The 27,212-nt window shown below is 37.8% G+C and overlaps 1 protein-coding gene across 1 annotated transcript in view; it reads right to left on the reverse strand.

Annotated features, from left to right (window-relative positions):
• The window catches only part of FREM1 (FRAS1 related extracellular matrix 1), a 212,180-nt gene that overhangs the window by 91,113 nt on the left and 93,855 nt on the right, over positions 1-27,212 (reverse strand). The window contains exons 19-22 of the mRNA XM_007956225.1: positions 24,128-24,347; positions 18,160-18,304; positions 16,172-16,313; positions 12,259-12,454 (exon numbers count right to left, since the gene is read on the reverse strand). Of these exons, the coding sequence (XP_007954416.1) occupies positions 12,259-12,454; positions 16,172-16,313; positions 18,160-18,304; positions 24,128-24,347 (703 nt within the window). The remainder of the gene's footprint in view (positions 1-12,258; positions 12,455-16,171; positions 16,314-18,159; positions 18,305-24,127; positions 24,348-27,212) is intronic.

Here is a 27,212-nt window from a genome sequence, read left to right on the forward strand (position 1 = left end):
TCCTTGAGAGAACAATCATGGGAGAAAGAAGGACTGCTTATGCACAGGGAGACAGCTCAGGGCAGGAGTGCATGGAGGGATGGACACAGGGAAGAGGTAACTATGGGGAGGAAGTGATAGCAGAGCTGTTGCATTGTGGTAAACTGTGGTCACTGTCATGAGACAAAGTGTATGTGAACTGCTGTATGGAAAGTGAATTGCTCTGTAAATATTTACCCAAATCACAATTAAAAAAAAAAAAAAAGAGAGAGAGAGAGACTGTAAGACATTTATGTAAATGGAGAAATATATCATTCTCATGGATAGGAAGATTGGACATTGTGAAAATGGCAGTACTACCCATAGCAATCTATACATTCAATGCAATCCCAATCCAGAACCCATCAACATTCTTTAAAGACATGGAAAAGCCAATCACTAATCTTATATGGAAATGAAAGAGACCTTGGACAAGCAAAGCACTACAGAAGAAGAAAAAAATAGGAGGTCTCACTCTCAGATCTCAAAACCTAGTGTACAGCTACAGTAATCAAAACTGCCAGGTATTGGTACAACAACAGACACATACACCAGTGGAACAGAATTTAGAACCCCGTAATAGATCCATCCACCTATGATCAACTCATCTTTGACAAAGTGCTGAAATCCATTAAATAGGAATGAGATAGTTTTTTTTTTTTTTTTTTTTTATAAAACAAATAGTGCTGGTAAAACTGGATATCCATTTACAGAAAAAATGAAGCAAGATCCATACATCACACCATACACAAAAACTAACTCCAGATGGATCAAAGACTTAAATGTGAAACCTAAATCTACAAAATTCATCAAAGAAAAAAAAAGGAGCAAACTTAGGGGCCCTAATTTGTGGCACAAATAGACTATCAAATATAACTCAAAATACACAAACAGCAGAAAATAAACTATATGATTGGGACTGTCTAAAAATTAAACTCTTATGTGCATCAAAAGATTTCTCCAAAAGAGTAAAAAGAGAATCTACAGATTGGGAAAAAATATTCAGCAATGACTTATCTGACAAAGGCCTTATGGGAAAATGGGAATTCCGGAACCTTTAATTGTACTAAGGAACCTGTACATATATCAGGAGGCTGTCACTCGAACAGAAAAAGGCGATACTGCATGGGTTAAAATCTGGAAGGGTATACCTCAGGTTTGTATCCTTTCACCATACTTATTCAATCTATATGCTGAGCAAATAATCTGAGAAGCTGAACTATATGAAGAAGAATGTAGCATCAGGATTGGAGGTAGACTCATTAACTACATGTGATGCACAAATGACATAACTTTGCTTGCTGAAAGTGAAGATTACTTGAAGCACTTACTGAAGATTAAAAACTATAGTCTGCAGTATGGATTACACCTCAATATAAAGAAAACAAAACTCTTCACAGCTGGACTAATAGGCAGCATCACGATGAATGAAGAAGAGATTGAAGTCAAAGCCTTCATATTACTTGGCTCTACAATCAACATCAGTGGAAGCAGCAGTGAAAAAATCAAAAGATAGAGGAGATTTCTGGTAAGATGGCAGAATGGGCAAACAAATTACACAGACCCTCTTCAACAAAGAAAAGGGAAACCAATTAACACAAATACAGAAGATAATCTTGGAGCCCTGAGCTTTGAAAGGAAGGATACAAAAGTGGAATGAACTCTGACTAGTAGAAGAATTTGCATGCATACACTGAAAAAGGAGACATAGGGAGCTGCAGTCTGTCAGCAATCCTGATGGCATGGATAGCTGGGATATTGCCAAGTGGTGCTAGGACCTAAGAATTAACCTAAAAATCAGTGCTGCTAGCCAGAGGCTGCACAGAAGACTGTGTTGGGGGCTGGTGAACAAAAGCAGAAGCAGCGAAGAGAGAGATGGGTTGAGCTGTGGACTTTTGCCTGTCTGGAGGGCACAGCAATTTTGAATGTTTACTAGCTGTTCAACCATATTGGATATTTAAAGCAACAGCATTCTCTCAGATTCCAGGGACCTTAGTATAGACTCCACTTGCCGGAACCACAAGGACATTGTGGACACAAATGACTGGAAAGGTGCTATATTTCCCTATTACTCTTACACCACACACCCTCTTGGTGAACAGGGGTGTGTCTATCCCTCATTCTCACCCACCTCCTGGACCAGCAGGAATACCATCCCAGTCTGTGTACTCTGATGGAGCCTGGGTGCTCTGCCCCGTCGTGCCCAGAGGTTTTGTTTTTGTTTTTGTTTTAGTTTGTCTGTTTTAAAATTGTTACTATCATTATTATTCTTTCTTTTGTTTGTTCTTTTCATTTCATTTTCATTCTTTATTCTTCCCTTCCCAGGTTTTAGCTTTCAGCTTTTTCTCTCTTCCCTGTTCCTGGTTCCCATTTTTTTCTTTCTCGTGGTTAACCCCATTCCTTGTGTTTCTTTTTGCATTTTTCCCATTTTTTTCTTCATTATTCTCCTTCCTCAGACAGCATAGTGCCTAAGGCACCTGACTGCTAACCAGAAGGCTGGTGGTTCAAACCCACCAGCCACTCCTCAGAAGGAAGGTTGGACAATCTACTTCTGTAGTGATACTGCCTTGGAAACCCAAGGAGGGGTCATTATGGGTCAGATCCGACTCCAAGGCAATGGTTGCCTTGCCTTTGCAGATACTGAGGGTTTGTTGTTGTTGTTGTTGTTGTAGTCTGTTTGTTTGCTTTCTTCCCCTTTTTCTTTTTTTGGTGACTATTCCTGTGGTATGTTTTTTGTTTTCTTGCTTTTACTTTTTTTATGGTTTTTCAATTGTTGTTGTTGTCTAACTGAATGGGAGACAGCAACCATGCCCATACAAAACAACCACACCCACACCTCCACCTCCTGCAGCTCCACTTACTGAGAGCCACCACTTCCTTCTCCACCAACTGGCCAACAATAAATGACCACCAAGGAGAGCCTGAATCACCCTTAACAGCTCTTCACAGTTAACAGAGATCTAAATACAACAACCTCACATGTCTCAGAAACAACAGACCATCACAGTTCACACAAAGAAGCAAGATAAAGTGGTAGAAACAAGGGAGCAGGATACAGACCCAGAACACATCCCTGAGTAGGAAGCAGCATTGGAACTCCCTGATAAGGACTTCAGAAGAATTATACTTAGGTATCTTCAAAGGACTGAGAGACAGATCAAGGAATACACTGACAAATTTAAGGAATATGTAGAGAAAACCCTAGAACAATTTCAGAAGAAAATACAAGAACAAAATGACAAAGCAAATAAAAAATTAGAAATGATACAAAATCTACAGATAGAAATCTAGATGATTAATACTAAATTTTCAGAAATAGATAACACATTGAATGGGCAAAGGAGTAGAATCAAAACAATGGAAGACAGAATTAATGAGATTGAAGATAAATACCTGAATACTTCCTTGGAAAGGGATCAGTCAGAGAAAAGATCAAAATAAAATGAAGAAAGCCTATGGTTCATGTGGGACACCATCAAAAGGAATAATCTGCAGGTAATCAGAATTCCAGAACAGAAAGAGAAAAGAAAACAACTGAGAAAATTGCCCAGGGTTTGTTGGAAGAGAACTTCCCTGATATGATGAAAGAGGAGAATATATCCATATAGGAAGGCCAACAAACCCCAAACAGGATAGACTCCAAAAGAAAATCACCAAGACATATCATCATCAAACTTATCAAAACCAAAGACAAAGAAAGAATCCAGAAAGCAGCATGGGAAAAATGTAAAGTTATCTAAAAAGGACACCCAATAATAATAAGCTCTGATTTCTCAGCAGAAACCATGCACTTGAGAAGGCAATGGGACGGTATATATAAAACCCTGAAAGAGAAAAATTTCCAACCAAGAATTATATACTCAGTAAAATTGTCCCTCAAATATGATGGTGAAATTAGGAGATTTCCAGATAAGTAGAAATTAAGGGAATGTGTTAAAACCAGACAAACCTTACAAAATATACTAAAGGGAGACCTTTGAACAGAGAACCAGTAATAACAAACAACAACCAACCATTAATACACAAGATGACATAACCCAGCACCAACACAGCTATATGAAGTATTCAAAGTAAAATAAGCTTATAAGATTGTAAACAGGGAACCAGAGACATCAATTGACAAATGAGGACAACTATAAACCAAAAAGAGGGGGAAAAATAGTGTAGTTACAGAACTTCTAAATGGTGAGGAAGTCAAAGAGAGTTGCAACATAGAATGGACTGTTCTAAACTTGGAGAGAAAATTATAAATCAGAGGGTAACTGCAAAGAAAAATAATGAACCTTCACATCACAATAAAAAAGAGGACAAGCACAAATGTTTAGCAAATACTAAAACAATAGCAACAAAGGAAATGAGAACATGACTCATAAACATAATGAGCTCAGCACAGAAAATTATATGGAACAAAGAAACAAGGAATACCATGAAAAAACACATAACAAAATGACAGCAACTGATTCATATCTGTCAATAATTACACTGAATGTCAATGGATTAAATGCACCATTCAAGAGATGGAGAGTTGCAGACTGGATCAGAAAACATAACCCATCAATATGCTGTCTTTAAGAGACACACCTGAGAGACAAAGACAAAATAGACTAAAAATCAAAGGTGGAAAAAAGATATATCAGGACAATGACAACCAAAGAGAGCAGGAATGGCAATATTAATTTCTGATAAAATTGACTTTAAGACAAAAACCACCATATGGGACAAGGAAGGACATTATATAATGATTAAAGGATCAGCTGAACAAGAAGATATAACCATAATAAATATCTATGCACCCAAATGAAAGACCCCCTAGATACATAAATCAGACTTCAGCAAAATTGAAAAGGCAAATAAATGACTCCACAGTCATGGTAGGAGACTTTAATACAAAACTTTCAATGAAAGATAGAACAACTGGAAAGAAACTCAACAAAGATGCAGAAGAGCTGAACAATACAATCCACCAACTTGACTTTATAGACATCTACAGAGCACTTCACCTAACAACACACAATATACACAATATATGTTATTTTCCAGTGCACATGGAACATTCTCCAGGATAGACCACATATTGGTGGCATAAAGGAAGCCTTATTAATTTAAAAACAGTAAAATACTGCAAACCATCTTCTCAGATAACAATGCTATCAAATTAGAAACAACAATAGAAATATCAACAGAAAAAGAGCAAACATATGGAAACTGAACAACACCATAAGAATGGCTGGGTAATTAGAAGAAAAAAAAATGAAATAAAAAAATTCCTTCAATCAAATGAGAATGAAAACACAACATACCAATATCTTTGGAACAAAGCAAAAGCGGTGATCAGAGCCCAATTTATAGCAATAACTGCACACATCAAAAAAGAAGAAAAAGCCAAAATCAACACTTTAAACCAATATCTCCAACAATTAGAAAAAGAACACCAAGAAAGCCAATAGTCACCAGAAGAAAGGAAATAATAAAGATTCAAGCACAAATCCTTGAAACAGAAAATAGAAAAACAATAGAAAAAAAATAAACAAGACTAGAAGTTGGTTCTTTGAGAAGATTAATAAAATTGACAAACCACTGGCAAATTTAACAAAGGAAAAGAGGGAGAGAATACAAATAACATGAATAAGAAATGAAATGGACGATATCACAACAGAACCAACTGAAATAAAAAGGTAAATATGAGGATACTATGAAGAACTGTACTTTTAACAAATTTAAAAATTTGGAAGAAATGGATAGATTTCTAGAAACACACTACTTACCAAAACTAACACAGAGTGAGGTAGAAAAGTTGAATAGACCCATAAGAAAAGAAGAACTTGAACAAGTTATAGAAAATTTACTAACACAAAAAAAGTCCTGGCCCAGATGGTTTGTTTCACTGGCGAATTCTACCAAACATTCAGAGAAGAACTGACACCAATCCTACTCAAACTATTCCACAACATAGAAAAGGATGGAATTCTCCCAAATTCATCTTATGAAGTAAGCATAACCTTGATACCAAAACCAGGCAAAGACATCACTCAAAAGGAAAACTACAGACAAATATCCCTCATGAATATAGATGCAAAAATCTCCAACAAGTTTCTAGTCAAAAGACTCCAACAACATATCAAGAAAATCATTCATTATGACCAAGTGGGGTTCATATCAGGTATGGAAGGATGATTCAACATTAGAAAAACAATCAACGTCATCCACCACATAAATAAAACAAAGGACAAGAACCACATGACAATTGATGCAGAAAAGGCATTTGATAAAATCCAACACCCATTCCTGATCAAAACTCTCAGCAAAATAGGAATAGAAGGGACATCCCTCAACATAATAAAAGGCATTTATGCAAAACCAACAGCCAACAGGATATAAGATCAACATCCAAAAATCAGTTGGATTCCTCTACACCAGCAAAGAGATTGCTGAAGGAGAAATAAGGAAATCAATACCGTTCTCAATAGCTACTAAAAAAATAAAATCCTTGGGAATAAATCTTACCAGGGACACAAAAGACCTCTACAAAGAAAACTATAAAAAAACAAATCAAAGCAACAATTAGATACCATCTTGCTCCAGCACTAGTAGCAAAGTTCAACAAGACAGAAAATAGTAAATGCTGGTGAGGATGCTGAGAGATTGGGACTTTCGTACACTGCTGATGGGACTGTAAAATGATACAACCACTGTTGAAAGCAGTAGGCTATTCCTTCAAAAGTTGGAATTAGAAATACCATTTGACCCAGCAATTCCATTACTAGGTATGTGTGGATCATAACAAATTATGGATAACATTGAGAAGAATGGGAATTCCAGAACACTTGATTGTGCTCATGAGGAACTTGTACACTTGTACACAGACCAGGAGGCTGTTGTTCGAACAGAACAAGAGGACACTGCATGGTTTAAAATCAAGAAGGGAGTGTGTCAGAGTTGTACCCTTTCACCATACTTATTCAATCTGTATGCTGAGTAAATAATCCAAGAAACTGGACTATATGAAGACAAATGTGGCATCAGGACGGGAGGAAGACTCATTAACAACCTGTGTTATGCAGATGACACAACTGGTGAAAGTTAGGATGACTTGAAACACTTAGTGATGAAAATTGAAGATTGCATTCTGCAGTATGGATTATACCTCAATATAAAGAAAACAAAAATCCTCACAATGGGACCAATAAACAGCATCATGATAAATGGAGAAAAGATTGAAGTTGTCAAAGACTTCAAATTACATGGTTCTACAATCAATACCAATGGAAGCAGGAGTCATGATGCCAGATGTATAGCATTGGGCAAATCTCCTGTAAAGGACCTCTTTCAAGTGCTGAAGAGCAAAGATATTTCCTTGAAGACTAAGGTGTGCTTGACACAAGCCATAGTATTTTCAATCGCCTCATATGCATGTGAGAACTGGACAATGAAAAAGGAAGACCAAAGTGTCGATGCTTTTGAGTTGTGGTGTGGGTGAAGAATGCTGAAAGTACCATGTACTGCTAAAAGAACTAACAAATCTGTCCTGGAAGAAGTGCAGCCGGAATGCTCCTTGGAGGCGAGAATGGCCAGACTTCATCTCACCTACTTCAGTCATGTTGTAAGAAGGGACCATTCCCTGGAGAAGGATATCATGCTTGGCAAAGTGGAGGGACAATGAAAAAGGGGATGGCCCTCAAAAAGATGGATTGACATGGTGAAGACAATGTTGGCTCAGGTATAGCAAATATTGTGGGGCTGGCACAAGACAAGGTAGTGTTTCATTCTGCTGTACCTGAGGTCGCTATGACTCGACAGCACCTAACAGCAACAACAACAATCCTAAAGAAGTGAGAGCCAGGACAAGAACAGATATATGCACACCCATGACAGCACTATTTACAATAGCCAAAAGATGGAAACAACCTAGGTGTCCATCAATAGAAAAATGGATAACAAACTATGGTACATACACACAATGGAATACTATGCAATCCTAAAGAATAGCATATCAGCAAAACACCACATAACATGGATGAACTTGGAGGACATTATTCTGAGTGAAATAAGTCAAGCACAGCAGGACAAATGTTGTATTAGTCCATTATTGTAAAAAGTCAAGGAATGGTTTATATATGGAAGGAAATTATCTTTGTTGGTTACCAGGGGTGGGAGGGGAGGGGAGGGAACACTGTTAGGTGGAGACAAGTATTGATTTGGGTGACGAGAAGGGAAATATACCAAATGTGAGTGATCAACACAGTAGCATTGAGAAAGAGGAAGACATAGAGAAGTGCATAAGAGGTACAGACAACAAAGATGAACCCTTCTACACATACAGCACTGTGTTGTTAGTGATGGCAAACATTCATCTACAAGTGGATAGATGGGAGGACAGGCTGAAGGATTAGGTATGTCTATGTAGGAGAAAGTGTGTCCATGACTATGGAGAGGGTTGGTAATGTTTCTACATAATGTTTCTACAAGGGTATTGTATGTTCTGTAAGAATTCCTAGGTATAGGTAGAGCTATAGCAATAGGTTACAGTCACTTCTTGGCCACAGCAAGCTAGCCAGAGGGAGTGAGTAGTTGGACTGTGGCCTCAGGACCATAGTAGCAGTGGACATCAAGCTCAATTGGCATAACATACCAAACAAAAACACTGTTCCACATCCTCCTTTGGTGGATAACGACTGGGATCTTAAAAGTTTACAAGTGGCCATCTAAATGCAATGATGAGTCTCTCATCACCCAAAGCAAAGAAGAATGAAGAAAAACAAAGACACATGGAAACAATTAGTCCAAGTGACTGGTACACCATGTGATCCTCAGCCTATACAACTATGAGACCAGTAGAACCAGATGGTGCCTGGCTACCACTGTCAACCACTTGGAGGGGGATCTCTGCATGAGATGTTAAATAGAGTGGGAAAAAATGTGGAAAAAAACTCAAAATCATTAAAAAAAAAAGGGGGGGGGGGCAGGTTTGCTGGTCTGATAGAGCCTGATGGAACCACTGAGATTATGCCCCCTAGTTGCCTTTCAGGTCTGGAATTGAACCCACTCCTGTGGCTTCCAGCCAAAGAAAAGACAGGCATATGAGTTGCACATTTACATTAGGTAGATACACTCCCTGGAGATCAAATACAGGAGAATAGAAGGGCTGTGTATGCACAGGGAGACTGCTGGGGGGGCAGGAGTACATAGGAGGGAAGGACACAGGGAAGAGGTAACTAGGGGGAGGAAGTGGGAGGGGAGTTGTTGCATTGTCGTAAATTGTAGTCAAGGTCATGAAACAGTGAATGTGAGCTGCTGTATGGAAAGTGAATTTGCTCTGTAAACTTTCACCCAAATCACAATAAAAATAAATTTAAAAAAAGACATCAAAAGACGTATTGCATTGGGCAAATATGTGGCAAAAGACCTCTTTCAAGTGCTGAAGAGCAAAGATATCTCCTTGAAGACTAAGGTGCACCTAACCCAAGCCATGGTATTTTCAATCACCTCATATGCATGTGAGAACTGGACAATGAAAAAGGAAGACCGAAGAAGAGTTGATACTCTTGAGTTGTGGTGTTGGTGAAGAATGCTGAAAGTACTGTGGACTGCTAAAAGAACTAACAAATCTGTCCTGGAAGAAGTGCAGCCAGAATGCTCCTTGGAAGCGAGAATGACCAGACTTCATCTCACCTACTTTGGTCACATTGTCAGAAGGGACCACTCTTTGGAGAAGGATGTTATGCTTGGTAAAGTGGAGGGTCAACAAAAGAGGGGAAGGTCCTCAACAAGATGGATTGACACGGTGGCTGCAGTGATGGGCTCAGGTAAAGGAGGGACTGTGAGGCTGGCACAGGACCAGGCAGTGTTTCGTTCTGTTGTACATAAGGTCGCTATGATTCAGAGATGACTTAATGACACATAATAACAACAACAATGACATCTCATGGAAGTAGATTGCCCAATCTTTCTTCTGAGGAGTGGCTGGTGGGTTTGAACCACCAGCCTTCTGGTTAGCAGTCAAATGCCTTAGGCACTATGCCACCAGAACTCCAGTTAAAAAATAGGCAGAAGACATGAACAGGCACTTCAGCAAAGAAGGTATTCAGGCAGCCAACAAACACATGAAGAAATGTTCACAATCTTTAGCCATTAGACAGATGCAAATCAAAACACTAATGAGATATCACTTCACTGTAGCATTAAAAGCAAAGTTCAACAAGACAAAAAAATAACAAGTGTTGATGAGGATGTGGAGAGATTGGGACTCTCATAAACTGCTGATGGGACTGTAAAATGATACAACCACTGTAGAAATTGGTATGGAAATAGAAATACCATTTGATCCAGCAATCCCATGACTAGGTATATATATCCTAAAGAAGTTAGAGCCAGGACAAGAACAGATATTTGCACACCCATGTTCATTGCAGCACTACTCACAATAGTAAAAGATGGAAACAACCTAAGTGCCCGTCAATGGAAGAATGGTACATACACGCAGTGCGATATTATGAGTATCTGCAAAACACCACATAACATGGATGAACTTGAAGGACATTATGCTGAGTGAGATAAGTCAATCACAGAAGAACACATATTGTATTAGTCCACTATTATATAAAGTCAAGGAAAGGTTTATACAGGGAAGGTAAGTAACTTTCTGTGTTGGTTACCAGGGATTGGTGGGGGGAGGGGATTCCTAGATAGACTGAATTCCTAGATAGGGCACTGAGTTTTTACTAATGGTAGTGGAATATCTTGGAAAAGGATAGCAATAATGGTGGCACGACATAAAAAATATCATCAATGTCCCTGAGCTGTAAATGTGGAAATGGTTATGTTGGCAAATGTCTTGTGGATGTTTTCACCACAACAAAAAGAAAAAAAAGAAAAACAAAGCTCTCCCCCACCCTCAGGAAACTGCCTTGTGCTAAGTCATTAAGATGATAGTTTACTCTAATACATTAGTTGTCTACCCTACATTAGTTGTATTACATTTTGCCTGGACTTATAATGAGCAGTCTTATTTTTGCAGAGTGGTAGAATATACACAATAGTATCAAACTTATCCTAAAGTTATGTCTTAGTGACTTTAGGCATACATATTATACTTATTACAGCCATGAAAAAAGATAATATATATTTATACAGTCAAAAATAAATATCAAAATATGAAACTAGTTGACCTAAATTTTAAAAAATAAGGATAATTGTAATTCTGCCATGCACATGAAGTAAGAGTTTTATTGCACTCGAGCATCCAATTTAGGTCTGAGTTCCCAGGTAGGCAAGGCAAAAAAAGACGTAGGTTCAGTCAATCACCCAACAAGCGTATGCTGAGGATCTAAGGCTATGTTTAATCCTACCAAAACCAAACTCACTGCTGTAGAGTTGGATCTGACTCATATGACCATTCCTCGGGTTTCCAAGGAGCTATCACTACAGAAGCAGATTGCCCAATCTTCTTTCCAAGGAGTGGCTGGTGGGTTTGAACCGCCAGCCTTCTGGTTAGCAGTAAAGTGCCTTAGGCACTACACTATACAAATAAATGAGATACGATCTTTACCCTGTTCACATGGGCTCTAAGCAAAATTATGAAGTAGTGATAGTTAAGCATTAAGGGCTTACACCCACTTCCTTGCTAGTATTATTTCTAGTATTTGTTAAACTGTCCTTCTACCACTTATATGCTATCAAGCAAATGGGGCTGCTCAATTAATTGAAGAGAAATTTGTTATCTTAGAGGTTCACCCTCATCTCCAAGGAAATTATGCTTTCAAGGTGGAAAAGTGTAGCTTCTAATCTTTTCAATGACAAAGTTCTTTTCATTGTTTTTTAAATTTTAAAAAGCATTTATTTTTATTTCCTTTATCATTACTTGTCATCTTATATTGGAAATATTCTTCATGTGAAACTTCAAGTAACAATTTACTTCCTAAAGATAAAATTAAAGTTATCATATTGATTTGGTATAATTTTATTTAAAGCAAAAACACCTGACAGTTAAGTAACCTGTGTATCCATATTATGGGCAAGACCACATTTCCAATAGGCTTTCTGAAACACCAAAAGTAACAAATGGATTGCTCTTCTACTCTCATGAGCCTCACTGACCCCAGGCAAAATAGGTCTCAGGTAGGGGTGGAGGTATTGACTGGATTATGAAGGAAAGAAGGAGAAAATATTTGTTAAGTGCTTAGACTAGCTCACTTCCATTTACATAAGTTGTTACTAATCAACCTTGGTAGAACACGTGTTTACCTTTTCCCATGCCCTTGATGGTGATGTGGCAGTCAAATGCTGGTGACCGGTTGTCACCATCCCACAGGTAAAAGGAGAAGCTGTCTTGGTTCTGGGAGTCCACTGCCCTGGTGTGTGTGTATCTCAGCATATTCCGATCCACTTCCTCCTGAGTGCATTTCATGCCAGGGTAGAGCGGGACCCAGTCCCTCCCTATCTGAAAGGTGCCACAATTAGTCAGCTGCCCAGGATTTTTCTTTTTTCAAAGATGTTTTAGTGGACATTGACCATATCCCCCAAAAGCCTCTAATATTTTAGGGAAATTCCAGTCTACTTTTTGTCTTTTTACCTTTTCTCTTTCCCAAAGAAGAAAAAAATAAAAATCTATATATACTCACTCACTGCCGTCGAGTCAGATCCGACTTAAAGCGACCCCTCCTTGGGTTTCCGAGGTGGTATAACTGTAAAGTAGATTGCCCAATCTTCCTACCGAGGAGTGGCTTGTGGGTTTGAACTGCCAGCCTTCTGGTTAGCAGTCAAATGCCTTAGCCACTATGCTACCAGAGCTCCATATATATGTATATGTATATGTATATGTATATGTATATGTATATGTATGGGAGCTCTGGTAGCGTAGTGGCTAAGGCACTTGACTGCTAACCAGAAGGCTGGCAGTTCAAACCCACAAGCCACTCCTCGGAAAGAAGATTGGGCAATCTACTTCTGTAGTGATACTGCCTCGGAAACCTAAGGAGGGGTCACTATGAGTTGGGTCTGACTCGATGGCACATAACAACAACAACACAACATGTATACGTATACATACATCTATACATCATATATATACATAAACAATTTAAGACCTTGGGGAAAAACTAGGTTCAACCAAAAGGATTTTTGACTGTCATGTGGCAATTCAACAGTATTGCTACTTCCAAAGTATTTACCATAAGCAATCATAGCTGATTAAATATTCCAATTAATGAGAGCAGCTGGGTAATCTAGCTGCTGGAAAAGGTTCTTAAAAAAAATAATTAAGCGTGTATCTTTTGGGGTTTCTTTTTTTCAGCCCATGTCATTATACAACTAATCAAACCTACTTTTTCAAACTGAGTTGTTACCTGGCTTATCTAAAGGAGTTAATACAAAATAGAATGGATGCATCTGCTCCCAGCCTTACTACAGCCCCTCAGAAATATTCAAAAATCCCTATCACTCCCTACATTTATACACTAAATCAGCCAAAAATATAAACTGCAAATATCACATCTTATTTTTTAGTAGACTCTTCTAGAAATAAGCCAACATTTGTTAAATGTATATTCCATTCAGGACTTAGTGCAGAAGTCGAGTTAAAGGTTTTCAGTTAAAGATTCTGATCCTGGAAGCGGGTTTATTCTGAAAACAGATTGTATTAGAAAATGTAATCATCAATCTGTGTATGTTTAATAATCCTATGTTATAGTCTTAAAATACAGAACTTTCCCTAAGAATAGGTCATAAAAAATCATTTGACATAATTCAAGAGAAATGTCATCTTAAAAATTTACTATATAATGTTCTCTTGTGCTTTTTCTGGCTGGCTTAAGAAACTGAGATTTAAATAATTTATGTTCTATTCACCTTGATGCATTTTTCCACAAATTCCCATTTCCTAGTAAAGAAACTTTGCCATCTCCCCTCCCCTAATGTATTACCATTAGGTCATTTGGCTTCCCTGGGTGGTACAAATAATTAAACACTCAACAACTAGACCAAAAGGTTGGTAGTTCAAAGCTACCCAAAATCAGCTCAAAAGAAAGGCCTGATAATTTGTTTATAAAAGGTCACACTCTTGAAAATTCTATGGTGCAGTTCTTTAATAATTTTGGCTATCTGATATTTGGAGACAGGTATGTTCTGCCCCAGTGCTCACTGGGTGAAAATTAATTATATTGCAAAATTTAAGCTCAGTGCTTGTTTTCATCATAAGGTCTATTTGCAAATATAATTTTAGAAACAGATTCTCTTTCAGGTTTTAAATTGGACAGACTGCAATTCTATTTAACTTGCATCCCTAAATGTGAACTTTGACTTGATAGAATCATTTGAAGGCCCAAAGGAGGCCAAAGATAAGAGTCAGACTCAAGGTGAGGAAAGCTAAAGAAAGCCAACAAGAAAACAGGTGCCCTTGAGAGAGTTCAGGAGGACTGAGGGCCTAATCCCTGGTCTAGGAGAGACTTGAGGAACCCCCAGAGAGATGAGAGAGAACTATGTGGGTCCATACTGGGAACCTGGGCCCATCTGGATTTTCACATATCCAAAATATTTCAGTTCCCAAGCTACCTACATATGAGATTTCACTGCATTTCTTCTTCATTACTTTTGGAAATGAAATAAGGATACAACTGTACCTCAATTCAAATCACTGATTGCTCTTCACTCTGATTCTCTACGGTACCTACAATCTAAGACTATCAAGCTGTTTCACACAGAATGAATCCTTGCCATTTTTCCTAGGACTGTGTCTACATTAGATTAAAAGTTAAGTGTTTAATCAAATAATCATGTTGGGGATGATTGGTGGTTGTTGTTGCTAGTCTTAATCTACCATTCAAATAAGCATTTTGACTGATTACTCAAGTGATCTTCCCAAGTGACTGATCTGTAATTTACATTCGTCTAATCCTTGGGCATCGAGCATATAGTCTGAATCAGATCAAAATTTTGCTGTTCCAGACTGAAGTGAAACAAGGAGGTGCTATCAGAACACAAACCAAGCTGTTGGAAGAGTCATCAGTAGAACACAGGTGTCTCTATCCCTAGTATCACTAATGCTTCCACGCTTATTTGCTTTCCACTAAAGCAAATAATTTCCAGAACACACACAAATCCAGGAATGTTAATATTTTACATAATGCAATTCAGTGGATTCAAATATGGCAAAATCTGACATCATGAAGTTTCCCTCAACCCTTACATTTTGCCCATTTAAATCTTAACATGAGGTCTCTGGTGCCCCAAAGGGAAGAGGGAATGGAGAAGAGAGGCAGCAAGCTTTGACTTTTAAGTTTGTCTCAGATATAATACAGAACAATTTGGTAGGCCATTTGCGGAGTGAGTTGTGTTCTTGGAGAAGAGAGAATTACTCCTGCAATGGGCAGAAGATGAGAATTGGAAGGGAAACAAGAAAGCTGCTCATTGCTCAGTTTCTCTGAGAAGGCAGGAGGTGGTAATATTAAGATAATTTCTGGGTAGTGCCTAAGGCACTTGACTGCTAACTAGAAGGCTGGCAGTTCAAACCCACTTAGTTCAGCCACTCCTTGGAAGGAAGATGGGGCAATCTGCTTCTGTAGTGATACTGTCTCGGAAACCCAAGGAGGGGTCGCTATGAGTCGGGTCCAACTCGATGGCACATAGCAACAAGAACAAATGACAGGGGGAGCAGTTGCCCTGGGGCTGCTGCCCCTAATATCAAGGGGACAGAGATGGTCACTGAGGAATTAAAGGCAGAGGGGGTTGTCTCCAGCATGAGAGGAAGGCAAAAAAAATATCAAACTTTTCATGTGTTTAAGTATGGTCTGGAATTTAGCTGAGAGAGGGAGAACTGGTAAACCTGAAGAAGTTTAATAACAGATGTTTTCAAAGGATGCTGGGTTCTCATGTAAAACCAGACAATTTGTTTTCTTCCCTAACTTTCCACTCCTCAGAATTTAGGTATATTCCTTGGGGTGTGATGTGAGAAACAATGGAGAACCTTAATATTGGTTGAATTTACCCTGAGTTGACTAAGAAAATTTAAAGGATATTAGTTCACCCTGAATAAGGAAAATTAAAATGTCTACTTCTGGGCAAAATGTGGATTTTAGAGACTAAAGTCAGTTATAGAAATTTGTATGTGAGAAAATATATACCTGTTATACTTGCAAAAAATAAAAGTGAAAAGGCCACTAACCTTAAGCTGAAGTTCCCCATTTTGGGGAAGCCTTTCAAATAAATAGTAAATCTTTTCCCTGGGTGAGTCTTCATCTGTGGCTAAAAGAACAGCACTAGAAATAATACGAGTTTCACCCATATTCATCACAATTTCTGCTTTCCTGGAAAAAGGAAAATTACTGAGTTGATATGAAAACAGAAGTTATTATTATTGCAGAGAGCACTTATAATGACTATTAGTTTCTCAACCTCAAATAACTAAGGGATGATATTCAACACTCAAACCACTGAAAACAATGGGTCATCCATGTGAAATATGCTCTCATTTTACTTTTCACATCCAAGTGCAAATAAGCAATGAGACAGCAGCAATGAAAATGGTATAAGGTAATTACATACTTCTAATTTGGTAGTGAAATGGTTAAGTGCTTGGTTGCTAACCGAAAGGCCAGCAGTTTGAACTCACACAGTGGCTGCATGAGAGAAAGACCCGGCAATCTCTTCCATAAAGATTACAGTATAGAAATCCCAACGGGGCAGTTCTGCTCTGTCACATGGGGCACTATGACTCAATGGAACACAACACAACAACAATCGCTTAGATTAAGAAGCTGTTGGTAGGACAATGGTACTCATATGCTAACCAAAAAGACAATGGTTTGGACCCACCCAGTAGCTTCATGGGAGAAAGATCTAACATAAAGATTACCTCCTGTGAAGATTACAGCCTAGAAAACACTATGAGGCAGTTCTACTCTGTCACATAGGGTCCCGATGAGTTGAAAATCAATTCAATAGTATACCTAACAACAATTGCTTACGTTATAGAACACTATAATTTTACAAGGTTTATAATTAATTTTACAAAGTGATTTTGTTCACACTATTTTATTTGATACTCACAACAGCTCCATGAAGTAAGTAGACTAGGTATTATTGTCCAAATTTTACAGACAGAAACTTACTTAAAGAGATTAAATAACTTATTCCATGTCCCTTTATGATATGCTATCCCGAGTCTGGTGATGTTTAAGATCTTCTCTAGCCCTCTACTACCTCTCTTCCTACTAGTGTTCTGAGTAGCTTGTCTTCTCTTGACAGTGATTCATATTTTCTTGGTGCTAAAGTTGTCTCATTAGCCCTTGGCATCTTGGAAAATGGGCTGGGATAGCAAGTACCTGGAAATCCTGGATGGTATAAATTATTAGTGAATTTGGCAGCCAACAGAAAAGTTGGAGGTTTGAGTCAATCCAGCTGTACCTCAGAAGAAAGGCCTGGCAATCTACTTCCAACAATTAGCCACTGAAAACCCTATGGAGTACAGTTCCACCCTGACACACATGGAGTCACTGTGAATCAGAACTGACTCACTGACAACGGGACTAGAACAGACAGCTGCTGCTCCTACCAACTGCTGTGGTTTTTGTAGGCCCTCTATAACCATTGCTATTTTCACAGCCTATATAGCCATTTTCCCTGGCCTTACCAAAGTGAGGAGGGAGCCTCTACCACCAGTGTTTCCAGCTCATGTGTGGTCATCCTACTGTTGATAGTTTTGTGTTTGAGAAAGCTTCAAACTAAATTTCCTTGGAATTCAGATAAAAGACATTTGAATGACACCACTTGGCATCAAGAAACCAAAGCCCAGATACCTCAGTTCAGTCTCTTTTACCTCTGGTAACTCTGGTAGCATAGTGCCTAAGGCATTTGACTACTAACCAGAAGGCTGGTAGTTCACCTAGAGTGAGCTTATTCATTCACAACTAAATAGAACTTTTAAAATACAATCAAATAATTACTGAGCTAATTTGAGAATTGTTCAGGAGAGGTTACACTGACATTTGCACCAAAGTTTCTAGATACCCAAAGTGGGTGAGATAAATTGTGACAGATGGGAGTTGCAGAAGACTCATTTCTCTCTGGGGCACACAATGCATTTGCACCTAACATTCCAGACCTCATAGAATTTTATAGAAAATCTGACAAGGGACTCTTCAGGTAGCTTACTTGCTCAGCATTGGTTTCTGATCATTAACCGGAGTGACCTCTACTGAAATGGTTTTAATTATTTTATGTTTCCCATCTGACAACTGGATTGTGAAGTCATCAGCGAGAGTCTCAGAATCATCATGCACATACAGCAACCTCATTCCTAGAAGAAGGAAAAAGTGAAAGAAAGTAAGTAAATCTTTTTATGATTGAACCAACCCAACACATGTCACAGAACAGAGAAAAACATTTGAAAATTATATATTTGATAAGGTCTAGAACTCTCACAGCTCAATAATAAAAAGACAAATAATTTCAAAAGAGGTAAAGACTTGAATAGACACTGCTCTAAAGAAGATATAAAAATGTATGAAAATAGCCAATTAGCCATAAAAAGATGTTCATTAGTTATTAGGGAATTGCAAATCAAAACCATTATATCATTTATTGCCCAATTGGATAGCTACAATTTTAAAAGACAATATAAAATGTTAGCAAGGAGGTAGAGAAATTGGAACTCTAATACATTGTTGGCGGATCATAGCAAATTAACACTGTGAAGAATGGGAATTCTGGAACACTTAACTTGGCTCGTGAGGAACCTGTACATAGACCAAGAGGCTGTCATTCGAATGGAACAAGGGGAAACTGCGTGGTTTAAAATCAGGAAACGTGTGTGTCAGAGTTGTATCTTTTCACCATACTTACTCAATCTGTATGCTGAGGAATAATCCAAGAAGCTGGACTATATGAAGAAAAACTCAGTATCAAGATTGGAGAAAGAACTATTAACAACATGCAATATGCAGATGACACAGCCTTGCTTGCTGAAAGTGAAGAGGACTCGAAGCACTTACTGATGAAGATCAAAACCCACAGCTTTCAGTATGGGTTACATCTCAACATAAAGAAAGTAAAAAATCTTCATACCTGGACCAATAAGCAACATTATGATAAATGGAGAAAAGATTGAAATTGTCAAGGATTTCATTTTACTCATATCCACAATCAATGCATATGGAAGCAACAGTCAAGAATTCAAATGACATATTGTATTGGGCAAAGCTGCTACAAAAGACCTCTTCAGAATGTTTAAGAGCAAAGATGTCACCTTGAGGACTAAGCCATGGTATTTTCAATAGTCTCATATGCATGTGATAGCTGGACAATGAATAAGGAAGACCACAGAAGAATTGATGCATTTTTTGAATTGTGATGTGGGCAAAGAGTATTGAATGTACTCATGGATTACTAGAAGAATGAACAAATCTGTCTTGGAGGAAGGATAGCCAGAATGCTCCCTAGAAGCAAGAATGGTCAGATCTCATTTCTCATGCTCTGGTCATGTTGTCAGAATGGGCCAGTCCCTGGAGAAGGATATCATGCTAGATAAAGGAGAGGGTCAGTAAAAAAGGGGAAGACCTCAATCAGATGGATTTACACAGTAGCTATGATGACAGGCTCAAGCATGGCAATGATTGTGATGATGACGCAGGACCAGGCAGTATTTTGTTCTGTTGTACATAGGGTTGCTATGAGTTAAAACTGACTCAACAACACCTGACAACAACAACAATGTTGGTGGGAATGTGAAATGGTGCAACTGCCTTGGAAAACAGTTTGGTAGTTCCTCAAAATGTTAGATACCATATGACTCAGCAATTCCACTCCCTGGTATATACCCAAGATGTTGTTGTTGTTAGGTGCTGTTGAGTCCCTTCCGACTCATAGTGACCCCATGCACAGCAGAACGAAGCACCGCCTGATCCCGCACCAGCGCCATGATCCTTGCTATACTTGAGCCCATTGTCACAGCCACCATGTCAATCCATCTCATTGAAGGCCTTCCCCTATTTTGTCGACCCTCCACATTACCAAGCATGACATCCTTCTCCAGGGAATGGTTGCTTCTAATAACATGACCCAAGTAGGTGAGACGAAGTCTGGCCATCCTCGCTTCCAAGGAGCATCTCAGCTGCACTTCCTCCAGGACAGATCTGTTAGTTCTTTTGGCAGTCCATGGTACCTTCAGCATTCCTTGCCAGCACCACAACTCAAAAGCATCAACTCTTCTTCAGTCTTCCTTATTCATTGTCCAGGTCTCACATGCATATGAAGTGACTGGAAATATCATGGCCTGTGTCAGGCGCACCTTAGTCCTCAAGGAGACATCCTTGCTCCTCAGCACTTGAAACAGTTCCTTCGCAGCTGACCTTCCCAGTGCTACACGTCGTCTAATGTCCTGACTGCTGCTTCCATTGGCATCAATTGTAGAACCAAGCAACATGAACGCCTTGACAACCTCAATCTTTTCTCCATTTATCATGATGCTGCTTATTGGTCCAGTTGTGAGGATTTTTGTCTTCTTTGTATCGAGAGGTAATCCATAATGCAGAGTGTGTTCCTCAGTCTTTATCAGTAAGTGTCTCAAGTCATCCTCACTTTCAGCAAGCAAAGTTGTGTCATCAACATATCTCAGGTTGTTAATGATTCTTCCTCCAATCCTGATGCCATGTTTTTCTTCATATAGTCAAGCTTCTTGGATTATTTGCTCAGCATATAGATTGAATAAGTATGGGGAAAGGATACAACCCTGATGCACTACCTTCCTGATTTTAAACCATGCAGTGTCCCCTTGTTTTATTCGAACAACAGCCTCCTGGTCAAGGTACAGGTTCCTCATGAGTACAATCAAGTGTTCAGGAATTCCCATTCTTCTCAATGTTATCTATAATTTGTCATGATCCACACAATCAAATGCCTTTGCATAGTCAATAAAGCACAAGTAAACATCTTTCTAGTATTCTTTGCCTTATACCCAAGATAAATGAAAGTATATATCTATATACAAACTTGTACATGGTTGTTCTTAGAAGTATGATTCATAAAAGTCAGAAAGTGGAAGCAACCCAACTGTCTATCAACTGAAAAATGAGTAAATGATAAAATGTGCTATACCCATACAATGGAATATTATTCAGCCCGTAGTGACTCATGCTACAGCATGGATGGACCTTGAAAACATTCTGCTAAGTGGATGAAACCTGTCACAAAAAACCACCTGTTCCATTTATATGAAATATGCAGAATGGGCAATGCCACAAAGACAGAAGGTGAATTAGTGATTCTCAGGCACTGAGAGGAGGGGAAATAGGAGTGGCTGCTAATGGTTTCTTTCAGGATGATAAAAATGTTAAAATTGATTATGCTAGTGGTTATATAATTTTGTGAATATTCTGCAAAACGCTGTCTTATGTAGTTTAATGGGTGAATTTTACGGCATGTAAATTATATCTCAATAAAGTTGTTTGAAAAAACTTAAGAAAATAGAAGTACATATTTTATCTCTGGATATAAAAAAAGTTCTTTCTAAATATAAAAACAAAAGAAGAAAGTGAAAGTGAAATAATAAATTTTACTACTTATGGTTTTTAATTTCTGTATTTAAAATGAATTAAAGGCAAAAAAAAATGTAAAAGCTAACTTGTAACGTAAGTGACAAAGCTATTAATATGCTGAGATCTCTTATAAATCAATATGAATAATCATATCACAATGGAAAAATGGGGAAAGAACATAAACAGTCAATTCACAAATGTTAAAATATAAATACTAAATAAACATGAAAATATGTTCAATCTCAATTATAATCTAAGAATTTCAAATCAAGGTAACAAGGAGATCCCATTAGCTATCAAATTCTCAAACGTTTTAAAGAATTGTATCTTCCACCACTGGTTAGAAAAACAGGTGGGCTCATACACAGAATAGCAATGACAGTGTTTTCCAAAAATGCCTTTAAAAAATTACATTTCTTTTGCCAAGTGATCTAACTAAAAAAAATTATCAAAAAAACATATTGAGAGATATATACCAAGATTTACACAAAAGGCATTTATTTATTATGTAACTTATAATAAATAGTAGGAAATGAAAAGCTACATTGATATTTGAAAATAGGAGATAATTGTATAATATTACATTGAAATACACCCATACAATAAAATGGCTTAGAGTTATATAAAAAAAAACATATTTTCAACTAACAATTAAAATCTGAGAAGATGCTTATAATAACTGATAAGAAGAAAACTGATTATATAATATGGTAGCAAAAAACCATTGTGAGTCCTCCTTGGGTTTCCAAGGTGGTAACATTATTGAAGTAGATTGCCCAACCTTCCTTCTGAGGAGTGCCTGGTGGTTTTGAACCACCAGCCTTCTTGGTTAGCAGTCAAATGCCTTAGGCACTATGCTACCAGAGCTCCTAATGTGGTAGTAGTAGGTTCCATATGTTTGAGTCTATGTGGTGTATGAACACATACAAAAGCATGAAGTAGTATTTATAACACTAGTCATATAGGAACCTAAAGGAGAAGTGAAGATCTAATCTCTGAGAATTTTACTAAAATATTAAACAAAATATTATTTATGCCTGAGTTTTATTTTTCTCTTAAATAACCATATAGTCCGAATTTTATAAAATGAGTATATAGTACTCATTAACCCCAAAACAATGAATAAATCTTATTTTTTTAAAAAAAACTGATATTGAATATAAAATTTGAATTATAACTTCTTTTTATGTTGTCTTAGAATTTTAAAAACAACTCATATTTGTAACAACCCATTCAATTTTTGCTACATGCTGTTATTGACTTGATCTTTTGCTACACATTGTTTTTGACTTGATAATAATATTGTCATTTCAACTTCAGGATTATTTCTTTTCAAATTGTACAAACTGAGAAATATAGGAATTAGTTTTCAGATTCACATGTGAGAGAGTGTTGTACAACAAACTTTGGGGCAGAGAGCTTACAGTGTTGTCATTAGGTGCCATCGAGCAGCTCTGACTCATAGTGACCCTGTGTACAACGGAACGAAACACTGCCCTGTCCTACACCAGCCTCACGATGCTTGCTATACCTGAGCCCACTGTTGCAGACGCTTTATCAATCTTCATAATGTTTTCCAGTAATATATCACACAGTATTTCACTGTTATTCATAAGGTTTTCACTGGTCAGTTCTTTGAGAAGTGGATGACTCCTTCCTTCTTCAGAGTCTGTCTTAGTCTGGAAGCTCCCCTGAAACCTATTCACCATGGGTGACCCTGCTGGCATTTGAAATAGTGGTGGCATAGCCTCCAGCCTCACAGCAACATGCAAGCCACCACCATACGACAAACTGACAAGTGGTGGAGCTTACACTGTAGTTGGGGAAAAATAATTTAAAAGCAGTATGAAAAAATTAGAACAAGTATTAAAGATAAAGCAAGCACAAGGGAGGAATGGCTTGGGAAATCTGGGTGGGCTCCAAGGAGGTCAACAAGCTGGGCTCTAAAGAGGAGGACTGGCCAAACCAGCAAAGAAGGGAGAAGGACATTCCAGGCTGAGGAAACAGAACACATAGAGGCAGGAAGAAAAATGAGGATAGACAGTGATTCTATAACTGCATACTGTTCTCAAATTAAAAAAAAAAAAAAATTTTACATATGGAAAAATGGAATGAGATCAGTTTAAAAAAAATAATTAAAAAAATATTTCAGCCTGTTATCCCAATGTGTCATTTCCCCAAAGAGCAAATTTTCTCCTCAAGAATAATGAGTTATTGTGTGTGGTTCTACATTTGTTTCAAAAGTAGAAATTTTGGCAGACAAGTCTTTTAAGACTCATTTCCATGATCTCAATAGTTTAAAAAAGGATTAAAAGCATGAGCTAAAATCTGAACAATCATAAGTATCTTTAATGAGATTCTACAAATGAAATAAAACATGTTATTTACTTTTCCATTTCCCACTGTCTCTAGCTGGGACCTCATGCCCCATATTAATCCAGAACCCAGAGGAAAACCTTAAGTGGTAAATGAATGAAGTATATGAATGCTATTTCTCCCCCCCCCATTTCTGTGATTTATTATCATATATTCTGGGTTAAATTATTAAATCAACAACAACAAATGAATAGAAGAAGAATATGATATACCAGTCTTGAACAGTTCCATGGAGAAGTTGTGAACAAGTTGATGCTTCTGGTCAGGGTTTGCTAGCTGCTTATACAGAGGGAGGTCTTCACTAAACACAGTGATGAGGAGGCCATGGCGAGGTTCATGAGTGATGGTGAACAGCAAGGGGTCCTTAGGAACATCCAAATCAGCAGCATTGATGACGGACGAACCTAGCTCTTTCACCTGACCCTCAGATACCTGAATAAGAACAAGCCAGAAAAGTCAGCTGTGTGCAAAGTAAAATCTGCACAAAAGAAATAATTTTAAGACATCCTATTTCAAATTTTCTAAGAGATTTGTTTTTAACTAGCTTTAGAAAGAGAACTGGTTTAAGATAAACTTAAAAGAAAAGAAAATAACTATTAATCTTTCTATTTTTTTGGACAGATTTCAAAGTACTTTAGGAGCTCTGGTAGCGTAGTGCCTAAGGCACTTGACTGCTAACCAGAAGGCTGGCAGTTCAAACCCACCAGCCACTCCTCGGAAAGAAGATTGGGGAATCTACTTCTGTAGTGATACTGCCTCGGAAACCCAAGGAGGGGTCACTATGAGTCAGGTCTGACTCGAAAGCACATAACAACAACAACTATTTCTATGGAGGGCAAATGACATATAATTTTAAAAATTAAAATAAAAAATATATTAAATATATATTATTCATCATTTAAAGGTTAGGAGAAAAAAACAATCAAACAAATGCTTACTTTCTGGGAAGTCCCAGAGAAATTCAGTTGTATAACTGAATCTAGAACCTTTATTTTCAGATCCCAATCTATCATTTTACCCATCCTGGACCTCATTGATTTACAGTCCCTATGTTTTTTACAACACAAATATCTGCTACACAATCTGAGGGTGTTTGTTGTTTGTTATCTTTGGTCATCACAGTGAAAAATTCTGTATTTAAACAGTAATCAACAAAAATTGAGAAAAATGTGTCTGGATGGGTAGAAGTGTATATTTTAATTCTCATTTAATTCTCATTTCTTCCCAATCCCCACACCTTCAGCTTTGCTAAACTATTCTTCCTACCCCCTCTCCATGTCCCATTTTAAGTTTCATAATCTTTTAAGCACAGAGACAGCTGATTATTTTTTCATCTCATGTTGCTGTTGTTGTTATTATGTGCTGTCAAGTCGTACCTGACTCATAGCAATACCTCTTTGGGTTTCCAGGGCAGTATCACTACAGAAGTAGATTGCCCAACCTTCTTTCCAAGGAGTGGCTGGTGAGTTTGAACCACCAGCCTCTGGTTAGCAGTCAGGTGTCTTAGGTACTACACTACCAGAGCTCCTTCATCTCCTATAGTATCTAGTAATCTAGAATTCGAAGATATAGTACTTAACCGTCTTGATTTCTACCGCCCTCCTGCCCCCATAGGGAGAACAAAGAAACATTCCTGTTCTTGTTTTGAAATATGTTGCTAGAAACAGAGAAACAAGAAGCACAAAAGGGTAGAGAAGACCAGAAATGTCTTCAGAGCTGAGGAGTTTGTAGGCCTTGAAGGATATGTATGGTTTTGAGTTCTGAAAATACCAGTTCTTTTCAGCCTTTCCTATTGATTCTGAAGGAAGCCCTCCTGCAATCACTTTTTATTGAACCCGAATAAAGAAGAATCACTCACTATATGTGACCCTTGAGCTAAAACAATGATTTTCTTTTTTCTGGCTCAGCATCTTAAGGATTAAGTGGACATAATAGTTTAATCCACAATGACATGCTTACAAAATCATCCTCAATGGTAACTTGTCCTTTTTCCCCAAGGACCTTAAGCAACTTAAAATTATGTTCTAATTATCCATCTTCACAGAGCTTGAGATTCCCTGGCTCACTGTATAGCAACCTTTCTCATTTGTAACATAGTAAACTAGTTCACAAGATTACTTGGGAATTTTATGAAAACAAATGTGGGGTTCTTTTTGCAGATTTAGTTGTTTATTGATGATGACAATTAAAAAAAGTTCAGAGCAATACACACAAAATGTTTAGGATAAGTCATTAGAACTCAAACTAAAATCTCAATTGTTTTTTTGCAGCACAATTTGATGGAAGCCCAATTATCTACAAAATAAATACATTTTTTTTTCACAAGAAGGCAAAATAAATATAGCAATTTAAAAATTCAAGTGAAGTTTAAAATAAGCTCTGCCAATAACACATGGGGCTTCATGCTTTTTATCCTTCAATGGCCTTTTTTGAGGAATGCACAGGGAACAAGCATGGTTACTTAGAGAGAAGAGCAGGGGACAGTCTCCTGGTAGCCTAATTATTTAAAAGCCCTGACCCCTAGACAGATACAAGACAACAGATGAGGGAAGGAAGGAATCATTTGGAGATTGTTTTCCTCTCATAATTACTGAAGGGCTCTCCAGAGAAATCCATGTGCCAGCGGAAGAGAAGCAGGAGCTGACTCTTAAGTCTCATTCTCAGGTTGCTCTAGGATGGCTTTCATATACTGTCAAGATTCAGTAGAAAATTATAGCCAAATAATGATTTTTTTTTTTTTTTTGCCTTTAGGATTTAATGAATTTTAATGAAAAAGAAGGCAAACTGATGCTTTTGAAATAGCTAATATTTGCTTTAGTCAATTTCATATGACATCTAGCAAACATAGTAACATTAATGGTAGTAATAATTGTTGTTGTTGTTATGTGCCATAGAGTCGGCCCCGACTCATAGTGACCCCTCCTTGGGTTGCTGAGGCAGTGTCTCTACGGAAGTAGATTGCCCAGTCTTCCTTCCAAGGAGTGGCTGATGGGTTTGAACTGCCAGCCTTCTGGTTAGCAGTCAAGTGCCTTAGGCACTATGCTACCAGAGCTCCTGGTAGTAATAATTGTTGTTGTTGTTGTTATGTGCCGTCAAGTCGGCCTTCTGGTTAGCAGTCAAGTGCTTTAGCCATTATGCTACCAGAGCTCCTGGTAGTAATAATGGTACCTATTTATTAAGGGAATGCTCTGTGCTGGATCATTTTGCTCATATGGCTACTCCTTACAGAAGACTGATACAATATTTGCAGATGAGGAAAATAAAAGCAGGGAGAGAAATATGAAGAAGAGGGAAGGG

This window comes from Orycteropus afer, unplaced genomic scaffold (genome assembly GCF_000298275.1).
Source record: "Orycteropus afer afer isolate SDZICR_OR568_19922 unplaced genomic scaffold, OryAfe1.0 scaffold00584, whole genome shotgun sequence".
Taxonomy (NCBI): Eukaryota; Metazoa; Chordata; class Mammalia; order Tubulidentata; family Orycteropodidae; genus Orycteropus; species Orycteropus afer.